At 44.0% G+C, this 26167-nt stretch overlaps 1 protein-coding gene across 2 annotated transcripts in view; it reads left to right on the top strand.

Annotated features, from left to right (window-relative positions):
* Window positions 1-26167, top strand: part of galt (galactose-1-phosphate uridylyltransferase) — an 84772-nt gene that overhangs the window by 36671 nt on the left and 21934 nt on the right. For both annotated transcript variants that reach the window (XM_085974098.1, XM_085974092.1), the window contains exon 7: window positions 21154-21276. In XM_085974098.1, the coding sequence (XP_085830224.1) occupies window positions 21154-21276 (123 nt within the window). The remainder of the gene's footprint in view (window positions 1-21153; window positions 21277-26167) is intronic.

Consider the following 26167-nt stretch of genomic DNA (forward strand, 5'->3'; position numbering starts at 1 on the left):
CACATGGCAGCTGTCTCTCATCCTGCCAGTACACTTCACACCTAATCTCAGCCGTCTTTTGTCTCCACTGTCCTATTATCATCTCGTCTGGTTTTGAATACCTCGTAATGTCTCTTTTTGCTTCTTTTGTTCTATCGCAGCCCTGCCTTCGATCTATTTTATTTCCTTTCCAGTTTTGAAAAAGGGTTTCGACCCGAAACGTCAACTCTAATTTCTCTCCATGGATGTTGCCTGGCCTGCTGAGTTTTTCCAGCATTTTCTGTTGTTATTGCCGCTCTTGTTCATTTTGAAGGGTGATTGTGATTATTTTTTTATCTTCAGTAATAGGAGCATGTGTGTGAGAGTATTATTTCTATTTATATTCTTGTATATGTGCCCTAAATGATATGTAGTTCAGGTGATTTGTTATTGTTCATATCCATTCAGAAACCAATATTTGTATTATAATTTACTGCCTAAGTACCACTGCGGTAAGAGTAGTTATTTTTGGAATTTATTACAGGATGTTGTAAGGTGACCAGTGGTTTGCCCTAATTATGTAGACACATTTCAAATGAATGTACTTGCTTTTCTTCAGGGTGAGCTGATCAGTGGGGCAGGAGGCCACACTGTAGGTCAGCACAATCTGCTTTCATCTATGGAATCCATCCCAGACTGATGGGATGAAACTCATCCCCCTTTGCAGATGTAGGAATCCTACTTGAAATGGATTTGGTAGCTTCAATTCAGTTACAAGTGGCTGTTGGTCCATAACATAAAACTTACCCAAAATTGGTTGCCTTGTTTGTAGAGGCTGCAAAGATGCCTGTGTAGGGAATGAAAATGTTCCTGCTGTACAGGGGAGGGGGCTATTCTGAGGTCAGGTTCAAAGTACATTTTTCAAGTGGCTATTCTTCATGCGTACACCTTAAGAGTGAGTGTTGAGAGGCTACCCTGGGGCACTGAGGGTGATTGTAGTGCCCCAGCTGAAATGAAGAAATTCAGCAGAGCCTGGGAACTGGAATTAAGACTTGCTGATCTAAACCAGGCAGCACCTTTAATCATTAGGCCATTGTAGAAAACGCGACCCTGTGTTTAATCGATGCCTGACCTGGAAGTGCTTGACATTGAGAGCGGATGCAAAATTTTGACACCTTTTTGAGTATTAAGCAGGTGCAAATTAATTTTCACTTTCAGGGATAATTGTAAGCAGCTTTTTCTAGTTTAAAGAAAAATGAGGTCCAATAGGTTTTGACTTTTAAAGTTGCTGCCACAATAAATCGATGCAAGTTTTTGTTTTCTTCATTTCTGTGATCTGATGAAGTACAAAGTATTTATTTAACATGTCTTCCATTTCTTTCTTGCATATTATAGTCTTACCTTCATCCATTCTTAATGGACCCACATTTCCTTTTATCACTCTCTCAATATATTTATAACAACAACAATTTGCATTTATATAGCACCTTAAAACATCCCAAGGTGCTTCACAGAAGCGTTATCAGATGACATTTGACACCAAACCACATGAGGGCAGCACGGTGGCATAGTGGTTAGCACTGTTGCCTCACAGCGCCAGGGACCCGGGTTCAAATCCGGCCTCGGGTGACTGTCTGTGTGGAGTTTGCACATTCTCCCCGTGTTTGCGTGGGTTTCCTCCGGGTGCTCCGGTTTCCTCCCACAGTCCAAAGATGTGCGGGTTAGGTTGATTGGCCATGATAAAAAATTGGCCCTTAGTGTTAGGGGGGATTAAATACGTGGGGTTACGGGGTTACGGGGATAGGGCTTGTGTGGGATGGCTGTCGGTGTAGGGACCGGGTGCTAGGGTTTGGCTGATCAGCCATGATCTCGTTGAATGGCGGAGCAGGCTTGAAGGGCCGAATGGCCTACTCCTGCTTCTATGTCTATGTTTCTATGTTATGAGATATTAGGACAGGTGACCAAAAGCTTGTCCAAAGAAATAGGTGTTAAGGAGAGAGATGTAGAGACTCGGAGAGGTTTAGGGAGCGAATTCCAGAGCTACAGCTGAAGACACGGCCACCAATAGTGGGGCGAAGGAAATCGGGGATGTGCAAGGACCAGAATTGAAAGAACGCAGAGTTCTCGGAGGGTTGAAGGGCTGGAGGAGGTTACAGAGATAGAGAGGGGTGAGGCCATGGAGGGATTTGAACACCAGGATGAGAATTTTAAATTTGAGGTGTTGCTGGACTAGGAACCGCCAAGCACAGGGGTGATGGTGAATGGGACTTGGTGCAAGTTAGGATACGGGCAGCTGAGTTTTGGATGAGCTGAAGTTTATGGAAAGGTGGAAGATGGGAGGACGGCCAGGAGAGTTTTGGATTAGTCAAGTCTGAAGGTAACCAAAGCATGGATGGGCTGTAACAGGGGTTATGATTGACAATATTACAGAGGTGGAAGTAGGAGGTCTTGGTAATAGAGTATATGGGTCAGAAACTCTGCTCCGGGTCAAAGAGGACCCTATAAAAACTTGAGCTTTGATATCCTGTGCAATTTTTTTTCATATTTCTTTTTGCATCTCTTATTAAAGTGGTGATGCAAGAATACTTAAATGTTACAGATGCAATAAGGTGCTTCCTGCCAGCACCTCTGATCATAACTCCATCAACATCCCAGATGTCACCTCAGGCTGTCAGGAGGTGGGGCACCTCAGTGTATTGGTTTACCTGGGATGGTTGTCCTATCTCACAAATGTTCTGTTACCAAGACTGCTTTCATCTATATTTACAACATTGCCCAACTCTGTCACTACCTCCTCACTGCTGTTAAAACCCTTGTCTACACTTTTCATCTTGAGCTCAGGTTCTCAAATGCTTATCTTGCTGTCTCAACGCTCCACGAATAACAACTCATTCAAGAGACTGCAGGCCACATCCTCATCCAACCAATTCCCCATACTCCCATCACCCCATCCTCTCCAGGTGTCACTGATTCCCCATTCTCTGGCAAATGACTTCCATATTCTCTGGATCACTTTCAATTCCCTCCATGGTCTCACCCCATCCTAGCCCTTGCGTGTCTACATGCAGACTCTGCTCTTGTAACACCAAGTTGCTCCTTGTCCCCTGCTTCACGTTGGTGTCTGCTCTTTCAATCCTTTGGAACTCCCTCCCTGGATCCCACTGCTTTTATCATCTCCCTCCCTCCTTTCAATACCCTTGACCTTTCTCTTCGACTGTGCGTCTGGCTCCACCTTAACGTCTCTATTTTTCCTTTCTCCCTCCTGCTCACTGCCCACTGTTTTATCCGCCTCAAACCAACTTCCTGGAGTGGAGGAACATTATAGAAACACAAGTTGCTTTTGTTTATGTTGATTAACCATAAAGGTAGCTAATTGACTGACTAGGTTTTCAGAATTTGACCAATTTCCAGGTATTAATGGCCCAGAAATTCGGGTCGGAGGCTTCCCGCGTGTGCAAGCCTCCGACCTGCACTTGCCTAGTGCGCCGGCCGTTGAGTTGTGGGCCCGCGTGGGATTCCGATCCTGGGCCTCCTCCAACTGCTGGAGTGCAGTGCTTGTGTTTCCCAGGGGCGCAGTTAGTTCGATGCGTCCCCTGGGATCACGTGGGCCATGGAGAGCCAATGGTAGCAGGGAATGCCCATTCATAAAATTGACAGGAAGAGCTGTCAAAACTATAAATACTACAAGCCCCAAAACATCAGTAAAACTTCAAATAAATTTTTTTTAAAACCACATTTTTAAAATAACTACAAATTACATAAAATAACTATTTTAAACAATAATTAAATTTTTGAAAAAATTAATTACATTTTCTAACGGGGCTAAAAATAAACTTACCTTTCTTTAAAGTATTTAAAAATAATAAACCTGTGGGAAAAAATGTTTTAATTTTAATTAATTCATCACTTACCTTGTTAATATCAGGCCTTGCGCCTGCTTTTTACATGTGTAACTCCTGGAGACTTACCCTCCGGGAGAAACCTGGAAAAAAAACATAAGTTCAATGCGCACGCGTTCCACCTCTGAACCCCTTCTTTCAAGGGAACGGAAGTTCCGGTTTCCCGCGCATGTGCAGTGCATGCACGAAACCGGCACTTCCATTGGGCTCTATTGGGTCTACGCGTGAGTACTCACGCGTAGGGACCCAAATTTCTGGGCCATTATATAAGTAATCCTGTTCTGTCATTGCATTGTTCAATAAGAACATAAGAAATAGGAGCAGGAGTAGGCCATTTGGCCCTTCGAGCCTGCTCCGCCATTCAACAAGATCATGGCTGATCTTCTACTTCAACTCCACCTTCCCGCACTATCCCCATATCCCTTAATTTCCTTAGTTCCCAAAAAATTATCGACCTCTGCCTTGAATATACTCAATGACTGAGCATCCACAGCTCTCTGGGGTAGAGAATTCCAAAGATTCACAACCCTTTGAGTGAAGAAATTTCTCCTCACCTCAGTCCTAAATGGCTGACCCCTTATTCTGAGACTGTGACCCCTGGTTCTAGATTCCCCAGCCAGGGGAAACATTTTCTCAGCATTAACCCTGTCAAGCCCCTTAAGAATTTTATATGTTTTAATTAGATCACCTCTCATTCTTCTAAACTCTAGAGAATATAGGCCTAGTCTACTCAGTCTCTCCTCATAGGGCAATCCCCTCATCCCAGGAACCAGGCTAGTGAACCTTCGTTGCACTCCATCTAAGGCAAGTATGTCTTTCCTTAGGTAAGGAGACCAGAACTGTACACAGTACTCCAGGTGTGGCCTCACCAATGTCCTGTATAATTGTAGTAAGACTTTTTTACTCTTATACTCTAATCCTTTTGTAACAAACAACAACTTGTATTTATAAAGCGCCTTTAACGTAGTAACACGTTCCAAGGTGCTTCACAGGATATTATAAGACAAAAAATTTGACACCGAACCACATAAGGAGAAATTAGGGCAGGTAACCAAAAGCTTGGCCAGAGAGGTAGGTTTTAAGAAGCGTCTTAAAGGAGGAAAGAGAGCTGGAGAGGTTTAGGCAGGAAATTCCAGAGCTTAGGGCCTAGGCAACAGAAGGCACGGCCACCAATGGTTGAGCGATTATAATCAGGGATGCTCGAGGGCTGAATTAAAGGAGCATAGATATGTGTGTGGGCGGGGGGGGGGGTTGTGGGGCTGAAGGAGATTACAGAGATAGGGTGGGGCGAGGCCATGGAGGGATTTGAAAACAAGGCTGAGAATTTTGATATCGAGGCGTTGCTTAACCAGGAGCTAATATAGGTCAGCGAGCACAGTGGTGATGGGTGAATGGGACTTGGTACGAGTCAGGACACGGCAGCCGAGTTTTGGATGACCTCAAGTTTACGTAGGGTAGAATGTGGGAGGCCAGCCCAGGGGTGCGTTGGAATAGTCAAGTTTAGAGGTAACAAAGGCATGAATGAGGGTTTCAGCAGCGGATGAGCTGAGGCAAGGGCGGAGACGGGCGATGTTATGGAGGTGGAAATAAACGGTCTTAGTTATGCTGCGGATATGTGGTCGGAAGCTCATTTCCGGGTCAAATATGACACCAAGGTTGCGAACAGTGTGGTTCAGCCTCAGACAGATGTTAGGGAGAGGGATGGAGTCAGTGGCTAGGCAACGGGGTTTGTGGCGGGGACCGAAAACAATGGCTTTGGTCTTCCCAATATTTAATTGGAGAAAATTTCTGCTCATCCAGAACTGGATGTCGGACAAGCAGTCTGACAATTTAGAGACCGTGGAGGGGTTGAGAGAAGTGGTGGTGAGGTAGAGCTGGGTGTCGTCAGCGTACATGTGGAAACTGACGCTGTGTTTTCGGATGATGTCGCCAAGTGGCAACATGTAGATGAGAAATAGGAGGGGGCTTTCCTAATTGCTTTCTGTAGCTGCATGTTAACTTTCTGTGATTCATGTACTAGGACACCCAGGTCCTTCTGAATGCAAACATTTCCCAGTCTCTCACCATTCAAAAAATATTCTGCTTTTTTGTTTTTCCTAACTTCACACTTCCCCACATTGTATTCCATTTGCCATGTTCTTGCCCACTCAGTTACCTGTCTATATCTGTCTGCAGCCCCTTTGTGTCCTCTTCACAGCTTACTTTCCCACCTAACTTTGTATCATCAGCAAGCTTGGATATGTTACACTCAGTCCCTTCATCTAAGTCATTAATATAGATTGTAAATAGCTGGGGCCCAAGCACTGATCCTGTGGTACCCCGCTAGTTACAGCCTCCCAATGTGAAAAGGCCCCGTTTATTCCTACTCTCTGTTTTCTGTCCATTAACCAGTCTTCAATCCATGCTAATATATTATCCCCAATCCCACGAGTCCTAATTTTGTGTAATAACCTCTTGTGTGGCACCTTATCGAATGATTTTTAAAAATCCAAATACACTACGTCCACTGTCATGGATTAACTGGTCACACGCTGATTTACTGTTTTCATGGAACCATGGAATGAGATGCCTAAAACACTGGTAAATATTGCAAAATCCTGTGTAATGAGAACAGAATTTGACTTATTTATTTAGTCACCATAAACCAGTGGCCCCGATCATGGTGTTTTATTAACATTTCTCTACAGTTTTTGTGATTCACAGATTAAACACCTGGTGGCAGTATGGTCCCATTGTTGGCAGGCATACTAGCAAGGGGAAAAAGAAAGAATTTCCATTTACTGTAATATGTTACTCTTTTGTGTCCTCTCGTTGATGTTGAATGATAGCTTTAGAGATGGAAATAACAGCAGTGCAACAAACAGAAAGTTGTTGTTTTCCAAAAGCACACTGTACAGTGTAACACAAGATTAAAAAAAATGTAGCCCATGTTTATTTGGCGATTCCATAGAACTTTCAAGGAATTTCTCTGTTTAGAAATTTATGAACGGAAAAAGAGAAAATCATGCAGTTCTTCCCACTTTATGTGAATGTTCTACTAAAAGTGAGCAAAAACAAAATAACCATTTGACTTTACTTACAACAGGAAGAAAATATTTGTGGGAAACCACTTTAAAATCATTTAACCATTTCTAATCACGTGTCCGAAATGGTTTTCAGTAATTCAGAAGGATGAATGAACAAAATAGTTTGTATTCTGCTTAGTATCTGTCTTTTTTAATTATTCAGTTTGTCAAACAGATTTGTTATCAGTACAAGGACTGCAGCAGTTCGTGGGAATGGTCTTGGGGCAACTGGGGATTGACAATAAATGTGCCTTTGCCAGTGTTGTCCACATCCTGAGCTACAGAAAAATCTGTTGCTGTTTAATGTGACTATCAATGAAGCAGAGGTTGGTTATTGTAAAAGCAGAAACATATTTGAATAATTATATTTTTGGAATAAGTTGCTGAGTCAAGTTAGTATACATTCTGGGAAGGAAACCTGCTGTCCTCACCTGGTCTGGTCTATAGGTGACTCCAGTTCCATACCAATGTGGTTGACTCTTGACTGGCCTCTGAAATGGCCTAGCAAACCACTCGGTTGTATCAAACTGCTACAAAAGAGGATTAGAAGAATAAAACCAGACGGACCACTCGGCTTCAACCTCGGCATCGGATTTGGATACAACGTAGGCATGCCCGGCCCAGTCGACCCTGCAAAGTCCTCCTCGTGAACACCTGGGGACTGGTGTCATAGATGGGAGAGCTGTCCAACAGACTAGTCAAGTAATAGTCCCACCGGTAGAACAAACCCACCAGAGGTGAGGGCACAATGGTATACATATGGGTGGGAGAGTCCTCAACATTGACTCCGGACCCCATGAAGTCTCATGGCTTCAGGTCAAACGTGGGCAAGGAAACCTCTTGCTGATTACCACATACCGCCCTCCCTCAGCTGATGAATCAGTACTCCTCCATGTTCAGCACCACTTGGAGGAAGCACTGAGGATAGCAGGGGCACAGAATGTACTCTGGGTAGGGGACTTCAATGTCCATCACCAAGAGCCCAGAAGGACATAGTTGGCAGACTAGGCTTGTGGCAGGTGGTGAGAGAACCAACATGAGGGAATAACATACCTGATTTTGTCCTCACCAGTCTACCTGAGTGGTAGGAGTGAGCACCACACAGTCCTTGTAGAGACCAAGTCCCATCTTCACACTGAGGGCATCCTCCATTATGTCGTATGGCACTGCCACTGTGCTAAATGGGATAGATTCAGAACAGTTCTAGCAGCTCAAAACTGGACATCCATGAGGCGCTGTGGGCCATCAGCAGCAGCAGAATTGTATTCCACCACAATCTGTTCGCTGATGATTGCACAGTGAGGAATTGTGAATGGAACTGAACAGATACTGAAGTAGTCCATACCCGTATGCCACAAGACCTGGACAACGTTCAGGCTTGGGCTGATAAGTGGTAAGTAACATTTACATCACACAACTGCCATCACCAAATCCCCCACTATCAACATCCTGGAAGTCACCATTGACCAGCAACTCAACTGGACCAGCCACATAAAAGCTGTGGCTACGAGAGCACCTCACCTCCTGACTCCCCAAAGTCTCTCCACCACCTACAAGGCACAAGTCAGGAGTGTGATAGAATACTCTCCACTTGCCTCTATGGGTGCTGCTGCAACAACACTCAAGAAACTTGACACCAGGACAAAGCAATCTGCTTGATCAGCACCCCATCCACCACCTTAAACATCCACTTTAAGAGAAGGGAGAACCATCGGTGGCTAACTAAGGAAGTAAAGGATGGTATCAAATTGAAAACAAAGGCATACAATGTTGCTAAGATTAGTGGAAGGCCAGAGGATTGGGAAATTTTTAAAAACCAGCAAAGGACGACTTAAAAAATAATAAAGAGAGAAGATGGATTATTAGAGTAAACTAGCAAGAAATATAAAAACAGATAGTAAGCTTCTACAGGTATATAAAAAGGAAGAGAGTAGCTAAAGTAAACGTTGGTCCCTTAGAGGATGAGACTGGGGAATTAATAATGAACAGGGAAATGGCAGAGACTTTGAACAAATATTTTGTATCAGTCTTCACGGTAGAAGACACTAAAACCATCCCAATAATACATAATCAAGGGGGCTATAGGGAGGGGGGGAACCTTAAAACAATGAAAAAGTACTTGGTAAAATAATGTGACTAAAGGTGGACAAGTCCCCTGGACCTGATGGCCTGCATCCTAGGATCTTAAAAGAAGTGGCTGCAGAGATAGTGGATGCATTGGTTGCAATCTACCAAAATTCCTCGGATTCTAGAGAGGTCCCAGTGGATTGGAAAACCGCAAATATAACACCCCTATTTAAGAAGGGAGGGAGATAGAAAGCAGGAAACTATAGACCAGTTAGCCTAACAGCTGTTGTTGGGAAAATACTGGAGTCCATCATTAAGGAAGCAGTAGCAGGACATTTAGAAAATCATAATACAGTCAAGCAGGGTCAGCATGGTTTCATGAAAGGGAAATCATGTTTGACAAATTATCTGGAATTCTTTGAGGATGTAACGAGCAGGGTGGACAAAGGGGAACCAGTAGATGTAGTGTATTTGGATTTCCAGAAGGCATTCGATAAGGTGCCACATAAAAGGTTACTGCACAAGGTAAGAGCTCACGGGGTTGGGGGTAATATATTAGCATGGATGGTTAGAGGATTGGCTAACTAACAGAAAACAGAGAGTCGGGATAAATGGGTCATTTTCCAGTTGGCAAACGGTAACTAATGGGGTGCCACAGGGATCAGTGCTGGGGCCTCAACTATTTACAATCTATATTAATGACTTGGATGAAGGGATCGAGTGTAATGGAGCCAAATTTGCTGCTGATACAAAGATAGGTGGGAAAGCAAGTTGTGAAGAAGACACAAAGAATCTGCAAAGGGAAATAGACTAAGTGAGTGGGCAAACATTTGACAGATGGAGTATAATGTGGGAAAGTGTGAGGTTATCCACTTTGGTAAGAAAAATAATAAAGCAAATTATTATTTAAATGGAGAGAGATTACAAAATGCTGCAGTACAGAGGGATCTGGGGGTCCTTTTGCATGAAACACAAAAAGTTAGCATGCAGATACAGCAAGTAATCAGGAAAGCAAATTGAATGTTGGCCTTTATTGCAAGGGGGATGGAGTATAAAAGTAGGAAAGTCTTGCTCCAACTGTACAGGGCATTGGTGAGACCACACCTGGAGTACTGCACACAATTTTGGTCTCCTTATTTAAGGAAGAATATACTTGCATTGGAGGCAGTTCAGAGAAGGTTCACGAGGTTGATTCCTGAGATGAAGGGGTTGTCTTATGAAGAAAGGTTGAGCAGGTTGGGCCAATACTCATTGGAGTTTAGAAGAATGAGAGGGGATCTTACTGAAACATATAAGATACTGAGGGGGCTCGACAAGGTAGATACAGAGAAGATGTTTCCGCTCATGGGGGAATCTAGAACTCGGGGGCATAGTTTCAGGATAAGAGGTCGCCCATTTAAAACTGAGATGAGGAGGAATTTCTTCTCTGACGGTCGTAAATCTGTGGAATTCTCTGCCCCAAAGAGTTGTGGAGGCTGGATCATTGAATATACTTAACGTAGAGATAGACAGATTTTTGAACAATAAGGGAGTGAAGGGATATGGGGATAGTGCAGGGAAATGGAGCTGAGCCCAAGATTAGATCAGCCATGATCTCATTAAATGCTCCTATTTCTTATGTTCTTATGTTCTCCCTCCACCACACCGTGGCTATAATGTCTGCTATCCACAGATGCACTGCAGCAACTCACCAAGTCTTCGATAGCACCCCCCAAATCCATGACCACGACGACCACCGAGAAGGACAAGGGCAGCAGGTGCATGGAAACGCCATCACTTCCAAGTTCCACTCTAACTTACCCACCATCCTGACTTGGACGTATATCGCCGAATCTTCATCATCACTGGGTCAAAATCCTGGAACGCCCTCCCTAACAGCATTGTGGGAGTCTCTTCACCGCACGGACTGCCGCAGTTCAAGAAGAAAGCTCATCGCCACCTTTGCAAGGGCCACTAGGGATGGGCAATAAATGTTGGCCTTGCTAGCAATATCCATATCCCACTAATTCATTTTTAAAAAAGTTAAACATGAATTTCTTTCATATTTTAAAGAGTAATGCGCAGTAATTGCTTCACCCACTGGAGGGAGCCTGTGAGCTATTCTGCCATTAAATTCTGTCACTAGAACTAATGGATGGCTCTTTGGAAATTACCTGCTTAAGTGACTGAGAGACTGCATTCTAACTTCTATTGGAATTCCCATATTCTGTGGTCACATACAGATACAAGAAGGAATTCCTGTGAGCTTCCATTTCTGTGGTAATTCCAGGTAGTGATGGAATGACTCATCCCTCTGGTAAGGGAACCCAGAACACAGAGACATAAACCTTAACATTAGAACCAAGTGGATTAAAAGCGAATTTTTAAAAAATGCCTTCACATAAAAGGTTCTGAGAGTGTGGAATATACTGTAGCAGAAGGCCAAAGTTGCAGACTCAATTTGAGGTGGTTTAAAGGGGAGATAATGCCCTTACAACACTGATATCTTGCATTTATATATCACCTGGAACATAGAAAAAGATTCTAGGCACTTCAGAGATGTGGTAAAGATGTAACTCAAGCCAAAAAAAATGAAAATTTAGATGGGGTAACCAAAGGCTTTATGAGAGTTTAAGGAGGAAAGGGAGGTAGAGAGGGCGTTTAGAGCATGGGGCCTATATGTGGCTAATGGCATGTTTACCAATGGTGAGGTGAGGGGGAGGAGATGCACAAGAAGCTCGAGCCAAAGGAACAGAGCATTGAGGGCTGGGCTAAAGGTAGTTATGGCGATTGAGAGGAGCGAGGCGATGGAGGGATTAGACCCGGGACCAGTAGGTTTTCCAGGTTGGGGATGATAGTCAAATGGGACTTTGTGCAGAACAGGATACGAGCACCATAGTTTTGGATAGTCCAGAGTTTGTGGAGGGTGGTTAGACAGCAAGATGAGCGTTGGAGTAATTGAATCTCTAGGTGACTAAGGCATGTATGATAGTTTCAGCATTGGATGGTCTTAAGGTAAGGTGGAGACGGGCAATGTTGTGGAAGTAGGGGTCTTTGTGATGGGGATATTAGGTCAGAAACTGAACTCATGGTCACACAGGATGCTGAGGCTGCAAATAGTCTGGTTCAGTCTGAGAAGGAGGTTGGCAAAGGGGATGGAATGCAGAGGGTATGGCTGAGGTGGTAAATGAGTACTTTGCATCTGTCTTCACCAAGGAAGAAGATGCTGCCATAGATATACTGAAGGAGGAGGTAGAGTAGATACTGGATTGGATAAAAATTGATTAAGAGGAGTTACGAGAAAGGCTGGCTGTACTTTAAAGTAGATCAGTCACCAGGACCAGATGGGATGCATCCTAGGATGCTGAGGGAAGTGAAGGAAGAAATCGCAGAGGTACTGGCCATAATCTTCCAATCCTCCTTAGAAATGGTGCCAGAGGACTGGAGAATTGCAAATGTTACAGCCTTGTTCAAAATAGGGTGTAAAGATAAATCCCAGCAACTATAAGCCAGTCAGTTTAACCTTGGTAGTGAGGAAGCTTTTAGAAACAATAATCAGGGACAAAATTAACAGTCACTTGGACAAGTGTGGATTAATTAAGGAAAGCCAGCACGGATTTGTTAAAGGCAAATCGTGTTTAACCAACTTGATTGAGTTTTTTGATGAGGTAACAGAGAGGGTTGATGAGGGCAATGTGGTTGATGTGGTGTACATGGATTTCCAAAAGGCATTTGACAAAAGTGCCACACAATAGGCTTACAAGCAAAGTTGAAGCCCATGGAGGAACAGTGGCAGCATAGATACGAAATTGGCTAAGTGACAGGAAACAGAGTAGTGGTGAACAGTTGTTTTTCGAACTGGAGGAACGTATTCAGTGGTGTTCCCCAGGGATTGGTTCTAGGACCACTGCTTTTCTTAATATATATTAATGACTTGGATGTGGGTGTACATGGCACAATTTCAAAATTTGCAGATGATACAAAACTTGGAAGTATAGTGAACAGTGAGGAGGACAGTGATATACTTCAAGAGAACATAGACAGGCTGTTGGAATGGACGGACATGTGGCAGATGAAATTTAACGCAGAAAAGTGCGAAGTGATACATTTTGGTAGAAAGAATGAGGAGAGGAAATATAAACTAAAGGGTACAATCCTAAAGGAGCTGCATGAACAGAAACCTAGGGGTATATGTGCACAAATCATTGAAGGTGATATGTGCACAAATCATTGAAGGTGGCAGGGCAGGTTGAGAAAGGAGTTAAAAAAGCTTACAGGATCCTGGGCTTCATGAATAGAGGTATAGGGCTGGATTTTGATACTGAGGCAGGCTAAGGTTGTGTAATCCGCATTTCGTGTTAGCCACCCAATTCTAAATCGATGTGGGAGAATGATGTGATTTTAACTTAATTGCCCAATTGAGTTCCAACGTGTGGGAACCCATGGCCAATGAGTTTTTCCAGTCTGAAAGTCACCTCCGATGACATCATCATTGCTGCTGCATTTAAGGTCTGCAACAAGCCTTGCTTCCTCTGCAGACTGCCAACCTTTTGGCCTTTGCAGTGAGAGGCACCTGTAGGAAGAATGGCCAGCCAGAGACCTAGGTCTGCACCCCGCTTCGATGACGTTGCCCTGCAGGCTTTAGTGGAGGGAGCAAGAGCAAATAAAGAGGTGCTCCTCCCTTCTTCAGGGAGGAAGAAGCCTCCCCAGCAGACCAAGGCTGTGTGGATCCAGGTGGCCCAGGAGGTGAACTCATTGTCAGTAACCCGTAGAACCTGGCTTCAGTGCAGGAAGAGATTTCACGACCTGCGCACTGGAAAAGTGAGTATGAATTTCCCATCACCCTCAATCTGATCCCCATTGCCTCTCCTCACCAGCACTCAGCTTTCACAATCTCTTCCTCCACATCCCACTTGACACTGACATCCATGCACCCTCACCCATTCCCTCTCTCTCTATGGTCACATTCACCTAACTATTCGACTATGCAGCCCTCACATTCCCTATCACTGTGATGCTATGAAAACATCTGCCAACACGCAGGGTTGGTCTTGCCACCTCACTCCATCTTTGTCTCCTTCTAAGTATCTATGCTATGGATTCTCTACACTCACACCTTCATTCTCACTCAACCTCCACTTGTCTCCCTCATTGCAGGAAAAGAGAGCTCACAATAAGAGAGAAAGAGCGAGGACAGGAGGAGGGCCACCATCAGTAGCCCACCTCACCCCCTGGGAGGAGGCGGTCCTGGAGATTGTGGGAGTGGAGGACGATGCGCAAGTGGGGGACGGACAGACGGGTGCATCACAGCAAGCTGGTGACAGAATAGTTTATCATCTCTCTCATGGACATTGCATGAGTCACTGATAATGATTCTGAAGCTCTAACAGATGGACTTATGATCATCTGCAATATGCAATGTGCATGTAACCTTGGCATCACATCTCTGACTCTTTCCTTTGCTCCCCCACAGGACCATCGCAACCACCCGTCCCCACTAGCCAGGAGGAAGAGCCTGAGCATCCAGACTCCTCAGAGGAAGCTGCAATCTCTGAGGGCGCAGCGTCAGCAGAATTGAGCGCACCCAGCACCAGCGCAGACACTCACCATGTTTTCCATACCCTGGCGACTAACCTCCTCCATGATAGAGTAGTGTTGTCACCTGGTGTATCACAGCTCACAAGTGAGCATCAGCAGATTGTGGAGACAGGGACAGCAGTGGAGAATCCTAGTCGGAGGGCGCAGGTCTCTGCCAGCTCGGCGCAGCTGCATGTCGACCCTCAGCCTCTGGGCCCATCCATAAGATCAGCAGTGCTGGAACTCCAGGAACAGATGCAGGAGTCTCTGGTAGGTTTTGTCTCCAGGGTCACTGCAAGTGTGGAGTGAATGGAGGAGTCCATTGCAAACATGAGCAGAGCCTTTGTGGAGTCGTTGGCGCATGAACGCATCAACACAGAAAGGATGGCTACCTACGTGGAAATGATTGCTGCCTCCGTGGTAAGGATGGCTACGGTAGAGGAGAGGATGGCTACGGTAGAGGGAGAGGAGGGCTATGGCCATGGAGGAGGTTAGTCGCCAGGGTATGGAAAACATGGTGAGTGTTCAGAATAGAATGACATCTCTTGAGGAGCGATGGGCATCTATTGAACAGAGAAACCAGACCTTCATGGAAGTCCTTCTGAGTAGGACTGCCATTGCAGATACGGGTCCCCATGGCCCCCCTGACGTGCAGCAAGGTGCTCTCAAGCCACTTGCAGGCACTGAGAGGGACCTTACCCATGAGAGGGAGGTTGGTGGCAGACCTCAAGGAAGTGAGGGCTCCTCTCCAAGCACTCACACTTCCATGCCACTGCAGAGCCCAGCCGGAGTCCACACCCAACTGAGATAGACGTCTCAACTCCTGCACAGCCGCAGGAGCAGCAGACTGCTGACGAGCCCTCACAGGCTCGCCACCCCAGAGGACGCCCGCCAAAGGTGTCGAGACAGGAGCAGCAGGAAAGTGAGCAAGGGGCCTCCACATCTGCTGAAGCCACAGGGGAACCACTACGTAGGAGCACACGTAAGAGGAAAATAAAGCACAAATAGTCACAAGGGTAGTCATGTGGGTGAAATGTGTATTTTGTAAAAATGCCATCAGTTGTTTGTTTTGCATAAAAATTCTGATGGCAACTGCTGCAGTTCTGGCGTGTGTCATTTCGCGAATGGGGCTTTCACATTGAGGGCTTAGGATTACTTGCAGTTGTCAGGATGCTGGTCAAATAGCTCGGTGAGCTGTGATACACCAGGTGACAACTCTATGTCCCGAAGGTCCCACCGAGGTGTGAGTGTCTGCGCTGGTGCTGGGTGCGCTTATTTTTGCTGTCTGCTGATGCTGCGCCCTCAGAGGTTGCAGATTCCTCTGAGAAGTCTGGCATCTTAGGCTCTTCCTCCTGCACACTGGGGACGGGGGCTCTCGATGGTCCTGTGGGGGTGTCAAGGAAAAAGTTAGAGATGTGATGCCAAGGTTACATGCACATTGCATTTTGCAGATGATCATAAGTCCATATGATGTAGCTTCAGAATCATTATCAGCGACTCGTGCAATGCCAATTAGAGAGATGGAAAACTATTCTGTCACCAGCTTGCGGGGATGCACCTGTCTGTCCTTCCTCAACTTCCGCATCTCTGTCAGCCCCGACAATCTCCAGGACGGCTTCCTCCCAGGGGGTGAGCTGGGCTCATGAGGGTGGCCCTCCTCCTGTCCTCGCTCGCTCTCTCCTGTTGTGAGCTCTCTTTTCCTGCAATGAGCGAGACAAGTGGAGGTTGAGTGAGAATGAAGGGGTGAGTGTAGAGATTGCATAGCATAGATACTTAGAAGGAGACAAAGATGGAGTGAGGTTGCAAGACCAAGGGCCCTCCCTGTGTGTTGTCAGTTGTGTTCAAAGCATCAGAGTGAGAGGGAGTGTGAGGGCTGCATGGTCGAATAGTTAGGTGAATGTGAGCATAGAGAGAGAGGGAATGGCTAAGGGTGCATGGATGTGAGTGTCAAGTGGGATGTGGAGGAAGAGATTGCTAAAGCTGAGTGCTGGTGAGGAAAGGCAATGGGGATCAGATTGAGGGTGATGGAAACTTCATACTTTTCCAGTGCGATGAAGGTCATGGAATCTTTTCCTGCACTGCATCCAGGTGCGCCGTGTGAGCCCCAAGGAGTTAACTTCCCCAGCCACCTGTAGCCACACAGCCTTGGTCTGACTGGGAGGCCTCTTCCTCCCTGAAGAAGGGAACAGGACCTCCCTGTGGGCCCTAGCACCATCCAGCAATGTCTGGAGTGAAGCCTCATCAAATTTTGGGGCAGCTCTTGCCCTCCCACTGGCCATTGCTCCTGCAGGCTCCCTTGCCATCTTAATGGTAAAGTTTGGAAGCCTGCAGAAGATGCAAGGCTTGCTGTGGACCTTAAAAGCAGCAGCAATGATGACGTCATATTCTGCGACTTTCTGACTGGAAATACTCAATTGCCAAGGGTTCCCACACGTTGGAAATCAATTGGCCAATTGAGTTAAAATTGCATCAATCTCACAGACCCATTTAGATTCGTGTGGGAAACACTAAATTCGGGGAATCCGACAATTCCCTGCACCTGAGTTAATATTGACCCCAAGGTGATTGGCAAAAGAACCAAAGGCGACATAAGAAAAAACTTTTTTACGCAGTGAGTGGTTAGGATCTGGAATGCACTGCCTGAAGGGGCGGAAGAGGCAGATTCAATCACGACTTTCAAAAGGGAGTTGGAAAAGTACCTGAAGAGAAAAAATTGCAGGGCTACGGGGAAAGGGCGGGGGAGTGAGACTAGCTGAAGTGCTCTTGCAGAGAGTCGGCACGGGCTCGACAGGCCGAATGGCCGCCTTCCGTGCTGTAACCATTCTATGATTCTATGAATCGGCGGCAAGCCTATGGCGTCAGTAGCGAGGGCAGAAGATGATGGTTTTGGTTTTCCCTGTGTTTAGCTGGAGGATGTTTAGACTCGTCTCCATAGGCCGAATGGTCTATTCCTGTTCCTATGTTCCACCAAAGTGCTGCAGTGGCTGTGTTTGTTAGGTGTATTTTCCTTGAAAATTGGAGAATCTCAGTGGTCATTTTCATTACTTGCAGTGGTCAGGCCTGAGACATAATTTGGAGAGTTGGACTGAGAATAAAAGAGGAGGAAAAGGAAATGGACTAAAAAAATGTGCAAAAATCAATAGATGCAACAAAAAATATTGAGGATAACAACTAAAATGCAGAGGAAATTGGGCAAAAGAATGACATGGCAGTATGAAGAAGGAAAGATTGAAGAGAAGCAGGAACAGCAGTAAAATGAGAAAAACGGTTGATTATAAATATTTGGAACAATTCAAAAAGTGTTTAAAGCAATAAAAAGAAAGACAGCTGGAAATGAACAGTACATCAGTGAGTTTCTGGAAGAGAAAGATGGGTTCATGTTTGATGGGACACTTCACCAGAACCGTGGAAATGGATGTAATTCTTTTGGAAACAATTAAGCAGTTTTTCTTGGGTTGTTTCTACTTGTGTATAAACACAGGGAAAAGCAACTGGAAAATGCAGAGGGAACAGCACGTGTACAAGAAAGGTCCAAACAAGATATGGAACTAAGATTTATGTTGGCTGTGGGTGCTCCGCTGTGAAGAGACTTTAACCAACTTTTTAAATACTCCCCTGAATGAACCTATTTTTGTGAACTATTTACAGAACCTCTGTACATCTAATTTTGGAAGAGTACTTTCTGTTCAAAGTATTTCCCCAATGTCCATCTGATTGTAATTAACATTAGTTGAAACAATTTTGTTTTTGTTGCTTCACAGCAACCTGTCATTATGGATCTTGTTGGTTCATAGTCTCTGAAGTCCACTTGGGTCTCCAGTGATGCCAGCATGCATTCCAGAGCGACGCCATTGATTTCAGTGAAGCCACTGCTTTGGACCAGTCTATTGCTGATCTGGGGCCACTCAGTGCTGGAAACCTCTTTACCATCTGAGCATGCAGTAGTACCCAGCTGACAATATTTTTTTTCCCTGGGTTTGGGTGGCTCCAGATTGGCTCTCAGGCAAGTCTGAAATGCCATTTCTCCCATTAAAATGAATAAAGGAAAATAAATTGTCCTGCACAGACTGACAAATAGAAATGCATCACATTCTTGTGATCTTGCTAAGAAACCTTTAAAAGCTCCCCAACCCACAAGTTACAGTTCTTCACTGTGATAATGTATATATTTCCCGCCACATGAGAAAACAAGTGATAATTTGACTCTTTCTGCTGGTGCGAAAGACCTCAGGTGACCCGTTGCAGGAATGTGAGGGGGCACTTACTCTGTCTTCTGAAATAAAATGCACATCCATCGTGTGCATGTGTAATGCACCTGGATATATTCATATTGGCACAGATTTCGAGTGCACCTGGATATCATCATACATAGGAAATTACTTTCTTCAAAGTCTCTAATTTAATTTAACAGATCCACGTGTAACTTTTTTGGCTTAGTGTTAAGTTTCTGAGGATAGAACCTACAGAACAGCAACTGAATTCATCAAAGGAAATTCTAACGTAAATTTTTTTTTAAATTCATTTTTATGGGATCTGGGCATCGCTGGCAAGACCAGCATTTATTGCCCATCCCTAATTGCCCTTGAGAAGGTGGTGGTGAGCCGCCTTCTTGAACCGCTGCAGTCCGTGTGGTGAAGGTACTCCCACAGTGCTTTTAGGTAGGGAGTTCCAGGATTTTGACCCAGCGACGAATGATCGGCGATATACTTCTAAGTCAGGATGGTGCGTGACTTGGAGGGGAACTTGGAGGTGGTGGTGTTCTCATGCGCCTGCTGCCCTTGTCCTTCTAGGTGGAAGAAATCGTGGGTTTGGGAGATGCTGTCGAAGAAGCCTTGGTGAGTTGCTGCAGTGCATCTTGTAGATGGTACACACTGCAGCCACGGTACGCTGGTGGTGGAGGGATTGAATGTTTAAGGTGGCAGATGTGGTGCCAATCAAGCAGGCCGCTTTGTTCTGGATGGTGTCGAGCTTCTTGAGCGTTGTTGGAGCTGCACTCATCCAGGCAAGTGGAGAATATTCCATCACACTCCTTACTTGTGTCTTGTAGGTGGTGGAAAGGCTTTGGGGAGTCAGGAGGTGAGACACTCGCCGCAGAATACCTAGCCTCTGACCTGCTCTTGTTACCACAGTATTTATGTAGCTGGTCCAGTTAAGTTTCTGGTCAATGGTGACCCCCAAGATGTTGATGGTTGGGGATTCGGCGATGGTAATGCCATTGAATGTCATGGGGTGGTGGTTAGACTCTCGTTTGTTGGAGATAGTCATTGCCTGGCACTTGTGTGGCGCGAATGTTATCTGTCACTTATCAGCCCAAGCCTGAACTTTGTCCAGGTCTTGTTGCATGCGGGCATGGACTGCTTCATTATCTGAGGAGTTGTGAATGGCGCTGAACACTGTGCAGTCATCAACGAACACCCCCATTTCTGACCTTATGTTGGTGGGAAGGTCCTTGATGAAGCAACTGAAGATGGTTGGGCCTAGGACACTGCCCTGAGGAACTCCTGCAGCGATGTCCTGGGACTGTGATGATTGACCTTCAACCACCACAACCATCTTCCTTTGTGCTAGCTATGACTCCAGCCAGTGGAGTGTTTTCCCCCCCGATTCCCATTGACTTCAGTTTTACTAGGGCTCCTTGATGCCACACTCGGTCAAATGCTGCCTTGATGTCAAGGGCAGTCACTCTCACCTCACCTCTGGAATTCAGCTGCTTTGTCCATGTTTGAACCAAGGCTGTAATGAGGTTGTGAACCGAGTGGTCTTGGCGGAACCCAAACTCGGCATAAGTGAGCAGGTTATTGGTGAGTAAGTGCCGCTTGATAGCACTGTTGATGACACCTTCCATCACTTTGTTGATGATTGAGAGTAGACTGATGGGGCGGTAATTGGCCGGATTGGATTTGTCCTGCTTTTTGTGGACAGGCCATACCTGGGCAGTTTCCACATTGTCGGATAAATGCCAGTGTTATAGCTGTACTGGAACAACTTGGTTAGAGGTGCGGCTAGTTCTGGAGCACAATGAAAGAAAATACAATAAGGACCAAATTAATAAAGGATTTTGCTTTCCAAATAAGTTTTTTTCTTAAGGGGGACTTTCTAGCCTTTCTTAATTCTAAGATTTGTTTTATTCCGCCCTGCCCCCGCCCGCCATTTTAATGTGCCTTTGTTTTTTAAACTTACACCATGCATCTTTCCATAGCCAAATGGATAGGCAGTCAACCTGGTACCACTTCTTTGCCAATATAGTTGGTTCACAAGAGGGTGGTAGAGTGACTTATTAGTCTCTCTGATGTCCTAATCTGATTGGGAATTTACTATGTGGGAACTTGCCAGCATGAGCCTGAGTCCTTATATTGGTGTGGCACAGCTCTATGCCACCACAATTGCCAATCCGTTCTTGTTTCTCTTCAGAATGCTCAAATCCTGTTCTAGTACATGAATAGGAAAAGCTTATCTGCTTTTCAGTAGTGTACTTTTATGAAAGTTTAAAGTGACACTAGTTGGCTATATTAGGTCTTCATATCTCTTTACTGCAAGCTAACCTATTTAAAGCTTGTTGTTTGGTTTATATTGGCTGTTTTTAACAGGGGCATTTTTACATCTTTCAGGTGTGGGCCAGTACCTTTCTTCCCAATGAGCCAAGAATAGCTGATCAGACACAACGGGACCATTACAACAGCCACAGAGTGCCAATGCTGGTGGAGTATGCCAAGTTGGAGTCTCAAAAAAAGGTTGTTTTTAATTTTTTGATAGATTCTATGAATGAATAGCATTTTGTCTTTTTTTAAATGTGACTTTACGTGCACAGTTCCTTCACTTTATTTCTTATGGATATTATAGTATAATGAGGTTGCTGGAGTCCAGTAAAGTAGCAGCTTTCACCCCATGAAAATGGGCATTTTTTTTTTATGCTCAGTAATTTAACTGTGCTTGTAAATTGTTGTACTCACCATGCCGTAAGTTTTTGTAGGCTAATGTCACGGTTTACTTCAGATGTTGCCTCCCTGTATGTGTTCTTTTAGACCAGATGTAATCCTCTGTAGCAGGCCTTTTGTTTGTATTACATTCTGTTTATACTATTTTAAAAAAAAATCCCAATTGTCCATGCTCAAAAAATCCTGAATATTTATTTACCCACTGTATATAGGAATACATTTTTGTTTCTCCCGAACTGCTCAGAGTCACCATGCAGGTGACTTGTTCTTAATCTTCTGTCAACTTTACTGTATAACTGGCTACTAGGAAGCGCACAATAACAGACTTGCCCCCTAGATTTTGTGGGACACTGTTTCCTCATTCTCCTCTGTGAAAGCCACAATTCCCTTTCAGCTCTTCGGTCAGTGATATGACTGGGACAGAGAGCTTGCTCTGAGGGGAATCCGCTCTTTTTTCCCTGTTTTTCCTCCCCTCTCTGAAAGATGCTGATTTTTATTCTGTGTTATGGTTCTGCAGATCCGAGATGATTTCTGTTAATTTGGGCATTCAATTGTGTGTAGACAGTGTCCTTCCTTCTTAAAAAGAAACTGTTTCTATACCAGTGCTACATTGATCAATTATTTGGCACTAGTTTGACCCTAACTTCCTTCACAATAAATTAGTTACTAACTGATGTGAAGTCCAGATTTACTACCCAAAGTGCTGGTCTATTACAGGCCTGTGCTCAATCAGAAATCAATTACTAATTGGAATGGACAGATTACTTCTGTAATTGGATAATGGTCTTCTCTCCGAACCAGCTGGCATGGATGTAATGCATTCATCCGATCCACTCGTTTAGATTGTTTTCTGTAGAAGAAATAACATAGTTATGATAACAAAATAGAGACTCGGTGCATGTTGTTCATGGCAGTGGCCCTGTTAGTATGGACAGAGTGAAAAACGTACGAAGGCAACCTTGGATCATTCAGCATCATCTAGTCTTCTGACTGTAAGAAGCTGAAGGCACACATTTCACCAGCAAGTGGGGCTGCCTTTAGGATATTTTATTTCCTTTTGAAAAGAGCTCTAGTATTTCAACAACAAAGTCAAACATTAAGCAAGGTTGCAATTTATTTAAGAAAATGTAATTTGTCAATGGTCTTTCAAAGTGTATACCTTTTTCTACTTCAGCTATCTATCATTCAGAAAGGTGCAGAAAATGATTTCTCCCATGTATTTGTGTTCAAATAAGGATACAGTTATGAAATCTATAAAAGTTAGTGTTCAAAGAGCTTATGTCCTGCATCTGTTCAAGAAACTAGTTTTCATTTTTGGTCATCTGGGTATCTCCAAACCAAGCTGTTGAAATTCAGACAGATAGAGTGGCCTGGAATTTCCTGACGCTGAAACAATGGAGAGTACGGTGAAATGCCGATTTTTGGCGCAAAACACCGAGGAAATTTGGGTGTAAATGACTTGTGTCTGATTTTTACACTACGCTTAAATTTCCTCGATGTTTTACGTCGATTTGGCGGAACCCCTCAGCTGCTCATTAACATAGCTCCTCCCCCATGCAGAAGTACAGCTCAAGCAAATATTCTATATTTACACCAATTAGGGTTGTATTCCCTAGAACTCAGCAGGTTAAGGGGTGACCTGATTGAAGTTTTCAAGATATTAAGGGTAACAGATAGGGTAAATAGAGAGAAACTATTTCCGCTGGTTGGGGATTCTAGGACTAGGGGGCATTGTTTAAAAATAAGAGCCAGACCTTTCAGGAGTGAAATTAGGAAACACTTCTACACACAAAGGGTGTGGTAGAAGATGGAACTCTCTTCTGTACATGGCAATTGATGCTAGATCAATTGTTAATTTTAAATCTGAGATTGATAGATTTTTGTTAACCAAAGGTATTAAGAGATATGGCCCAAAGGCGGGTATATGGAGTTAGGTCGTAGATCAGCCATGATCTCATTGAATGGTGGAACAGGCACGAGGGGTCGTTCCTGTGTTCCTACGCCTAAAATCTTAGGCACAACAGGACCCAAATTACATTTATGGTGATTTTTCTTTTTCAACAACTATTTTATTTCTCCTCACTGAGGCCTTCAGTGTATTTTCTGTATCTTTGAATACATTTTTATGACATCAGAATTTTAGCCGTAAAAATTGAAAAGCTTCTATTATTGCATTTTCTTAAACATTTCTGCTGGATTTTACATTTCAATGTATGCTAATGAGACTCTCAAGAAGTTTCAAAAAGAGAACTAAAGAGAGAGAAGATTGGATTGAGAGAGAAAAAAAGAGACAGAAAGGAAAAGTAAGAATTTTTTTTTAAACAATTTACTACCTGCAGGAATGAGACTCCACAGTTTGAATTGTTCTCTTTCTGGGCCGAGAGGTTGAGTGACATTGCAGGAATATAAATCTCATCATTAAAAGGGTCCTTACACTGTTAAGTACCAGCCCTAACTTTCTGTGGTGAGTTTAATTGATAATTAATGTGTAAATGCAGCAATTTCTTAACTCACTGGGGAGGTTGAGAGCGAGCTCCTGTTTTCGCGAGGCTAATGTCCAGCAACTTGTAGCGTATCTCTTCCTCGCCACAAAGTGCAGGACGATTTGCACACTAATAATAGCGAGCGCATTAAACCCGCTGTTACTTTTCTGGCCCAATCAGTTTAGCGGAAGGAAGTAGATTCCATCCTGTGTCACTTAATTGTAGGGCGCATATAAAATTATACGTGTAACTGAAACTACAGTTCAGTTTGTTTAGCATCTGATAGAGATGTTTCGGGTGGGGCCCATGAACAGAACTTTCAGCTGGCTTCATAACAATCGCTGCATTCCAAATGTAATTAATTGTGTAAAGCACTTTAACATGCTTTGACATGAAAAGAGCTGGATAAGCGCAAGTAGTGATAGATGCTGATTGACCAGTTTTGCATACCCAGCATTTTCTGTTTTTTAAGTCTATAAGTTAATATTTCTCGGCAGTATCGCTCAGAGAGGCTTAAGAATGATTCAGGTAGTGAGATCATCCTCTATAGTGAGTGGTGAAGTTGTGCTGTTGAGGAAGGGAAGTGTAAAGAGAATTTCATATTGTCTCTTTCAGATGTTGACCAAACTAAGGGAGTGTGCTAATTTGAAAAGCCCTGCAGCTAACTGCATCCATGATATACCTAGTCTGGAATTGCTTGGTGCTGACATTGGTCATCATAAGTCAATAAATATTCTGTCCGCCAGCACTGGTATCCCTCATCTCAGTAAGCAATGACAAAGAGTAAAGTTAGTCTTCAGAACAGAAGAATTTGTGTTTTATCACATTTCTGTGAAATGTGTAGTGGTCTTTAAGTTGTCAGAAGCTACCAAAGAATGTACATCGAGATGAGAAACAAAAGCTGTTGCAAGTCAGCCTACTTGACCCTAAGATGCTGGAAAATACCAAATCTACTGACAATGAATGCATGCAGACTGTTTTCTACTTTTGATCTCTTATCTTACTGAGTCGTATTTAGGTTCTTGATTTTAAACTGTGGGAACCATCATCAGTGGTTCTGTTTGAAATAGTACAGCTGATGCCTTCCTTCCACCATTTTAATAATGTTGACGGATTTCTTGCCAGCAGCAACGTAACATGCTGTTTGCATCTTCCTGTTTTTTTCTTGTTTTTTTAGGACGATTGATAATTTCCCCCTCCTCAGCTTACCATCATCTTGTTTAATTGACAAACCTTCAAAGCCAGCTTGTGTTCATTAACTATTCTTGTACCTGATTATCATGTGGTGAAGATTTGTTGTGACATCTCCATAGCTTGTAGTTTATTGGTGTAGGTAGTCAACACTCTGGGTGCAGGCATGTTTTAATAGCTTGCTACAGTCAGTGAAATTCACAGTGATTTAAAATGGGATTTTGTAAAAAAAAATCTGTTTACTGAAAGTGCCTGGATGTCTGTTAAGTTGGCCTATTTGCAGGATACTGTATCCCCTTCCCCCACATACAAATATAAATTGTTGTGAATTTAGAGATGTTTGATTAATGTAGTTCTTTAATTCCATATATCTTTATAATTCTGAGCACTAGAAACTTGCTGAAATATAAATATGGTTTACTGTGGGGTGTTTTGATCGAATGTCTTTTTAAGGCCTTAATGATTTAGATATAGCAGCACGGTCTTGCTACATGTATTATGGGACTAGAAACATAAAAACATAGAAAAATAGGAGCAGGAGTAGGCCATTCGGCCCTTCGAGCCTGCTCCGCCATTCAATATGATCATGGCTGATCCTCTATCTCAATACCATATTCCTGCTCTCTCCCCATATCCCTTGATGCTTTTTGTGTCTAGAAATCTATCTATCTCCTTCTTAAACATATTCAGTGACTTGTAGTAGAGAATTCCACAGGTTCACCACCCTCTAAGTGAAGACATTTTCCTCATCTCAGTCCTAAATATCCTACCCTGTATCCTGAGACTGTGACACCTCGTTCTAGACCCCAGCCAGGGGAAACATCCTCCCTGCATCCAGTCTGTCTAGCCCTGTCAGAATTTTATACGTTTCAATGAATTCCCCTCTCATTCTTCTAAACTCTAGTGAATACAGGCCTAGTTGACCCAATTTCTCCTCATACAACAGTCCTGCCATCCCAGGAATCAGTCTGGTGAACCTTCACTGCACTCCCTCTATGGCAAGTACAGGAAAC

This window comes from Somniosus microcephalus, chromosome 2, assembly GCF_052327205.1.
Source record: "Somniosus microcephalus isolate GS21.2 chromosome 2, FLI_Smic_1.0, whole genome shotgun sequence".
Taxonomy (NCBI): domain Eukaryota; kingdom Metazoa; phylum Chordata; class Chondrichthyes; order Squaliformes; family Somniosidae; genus Somniosus; species Somniosus microcephalus.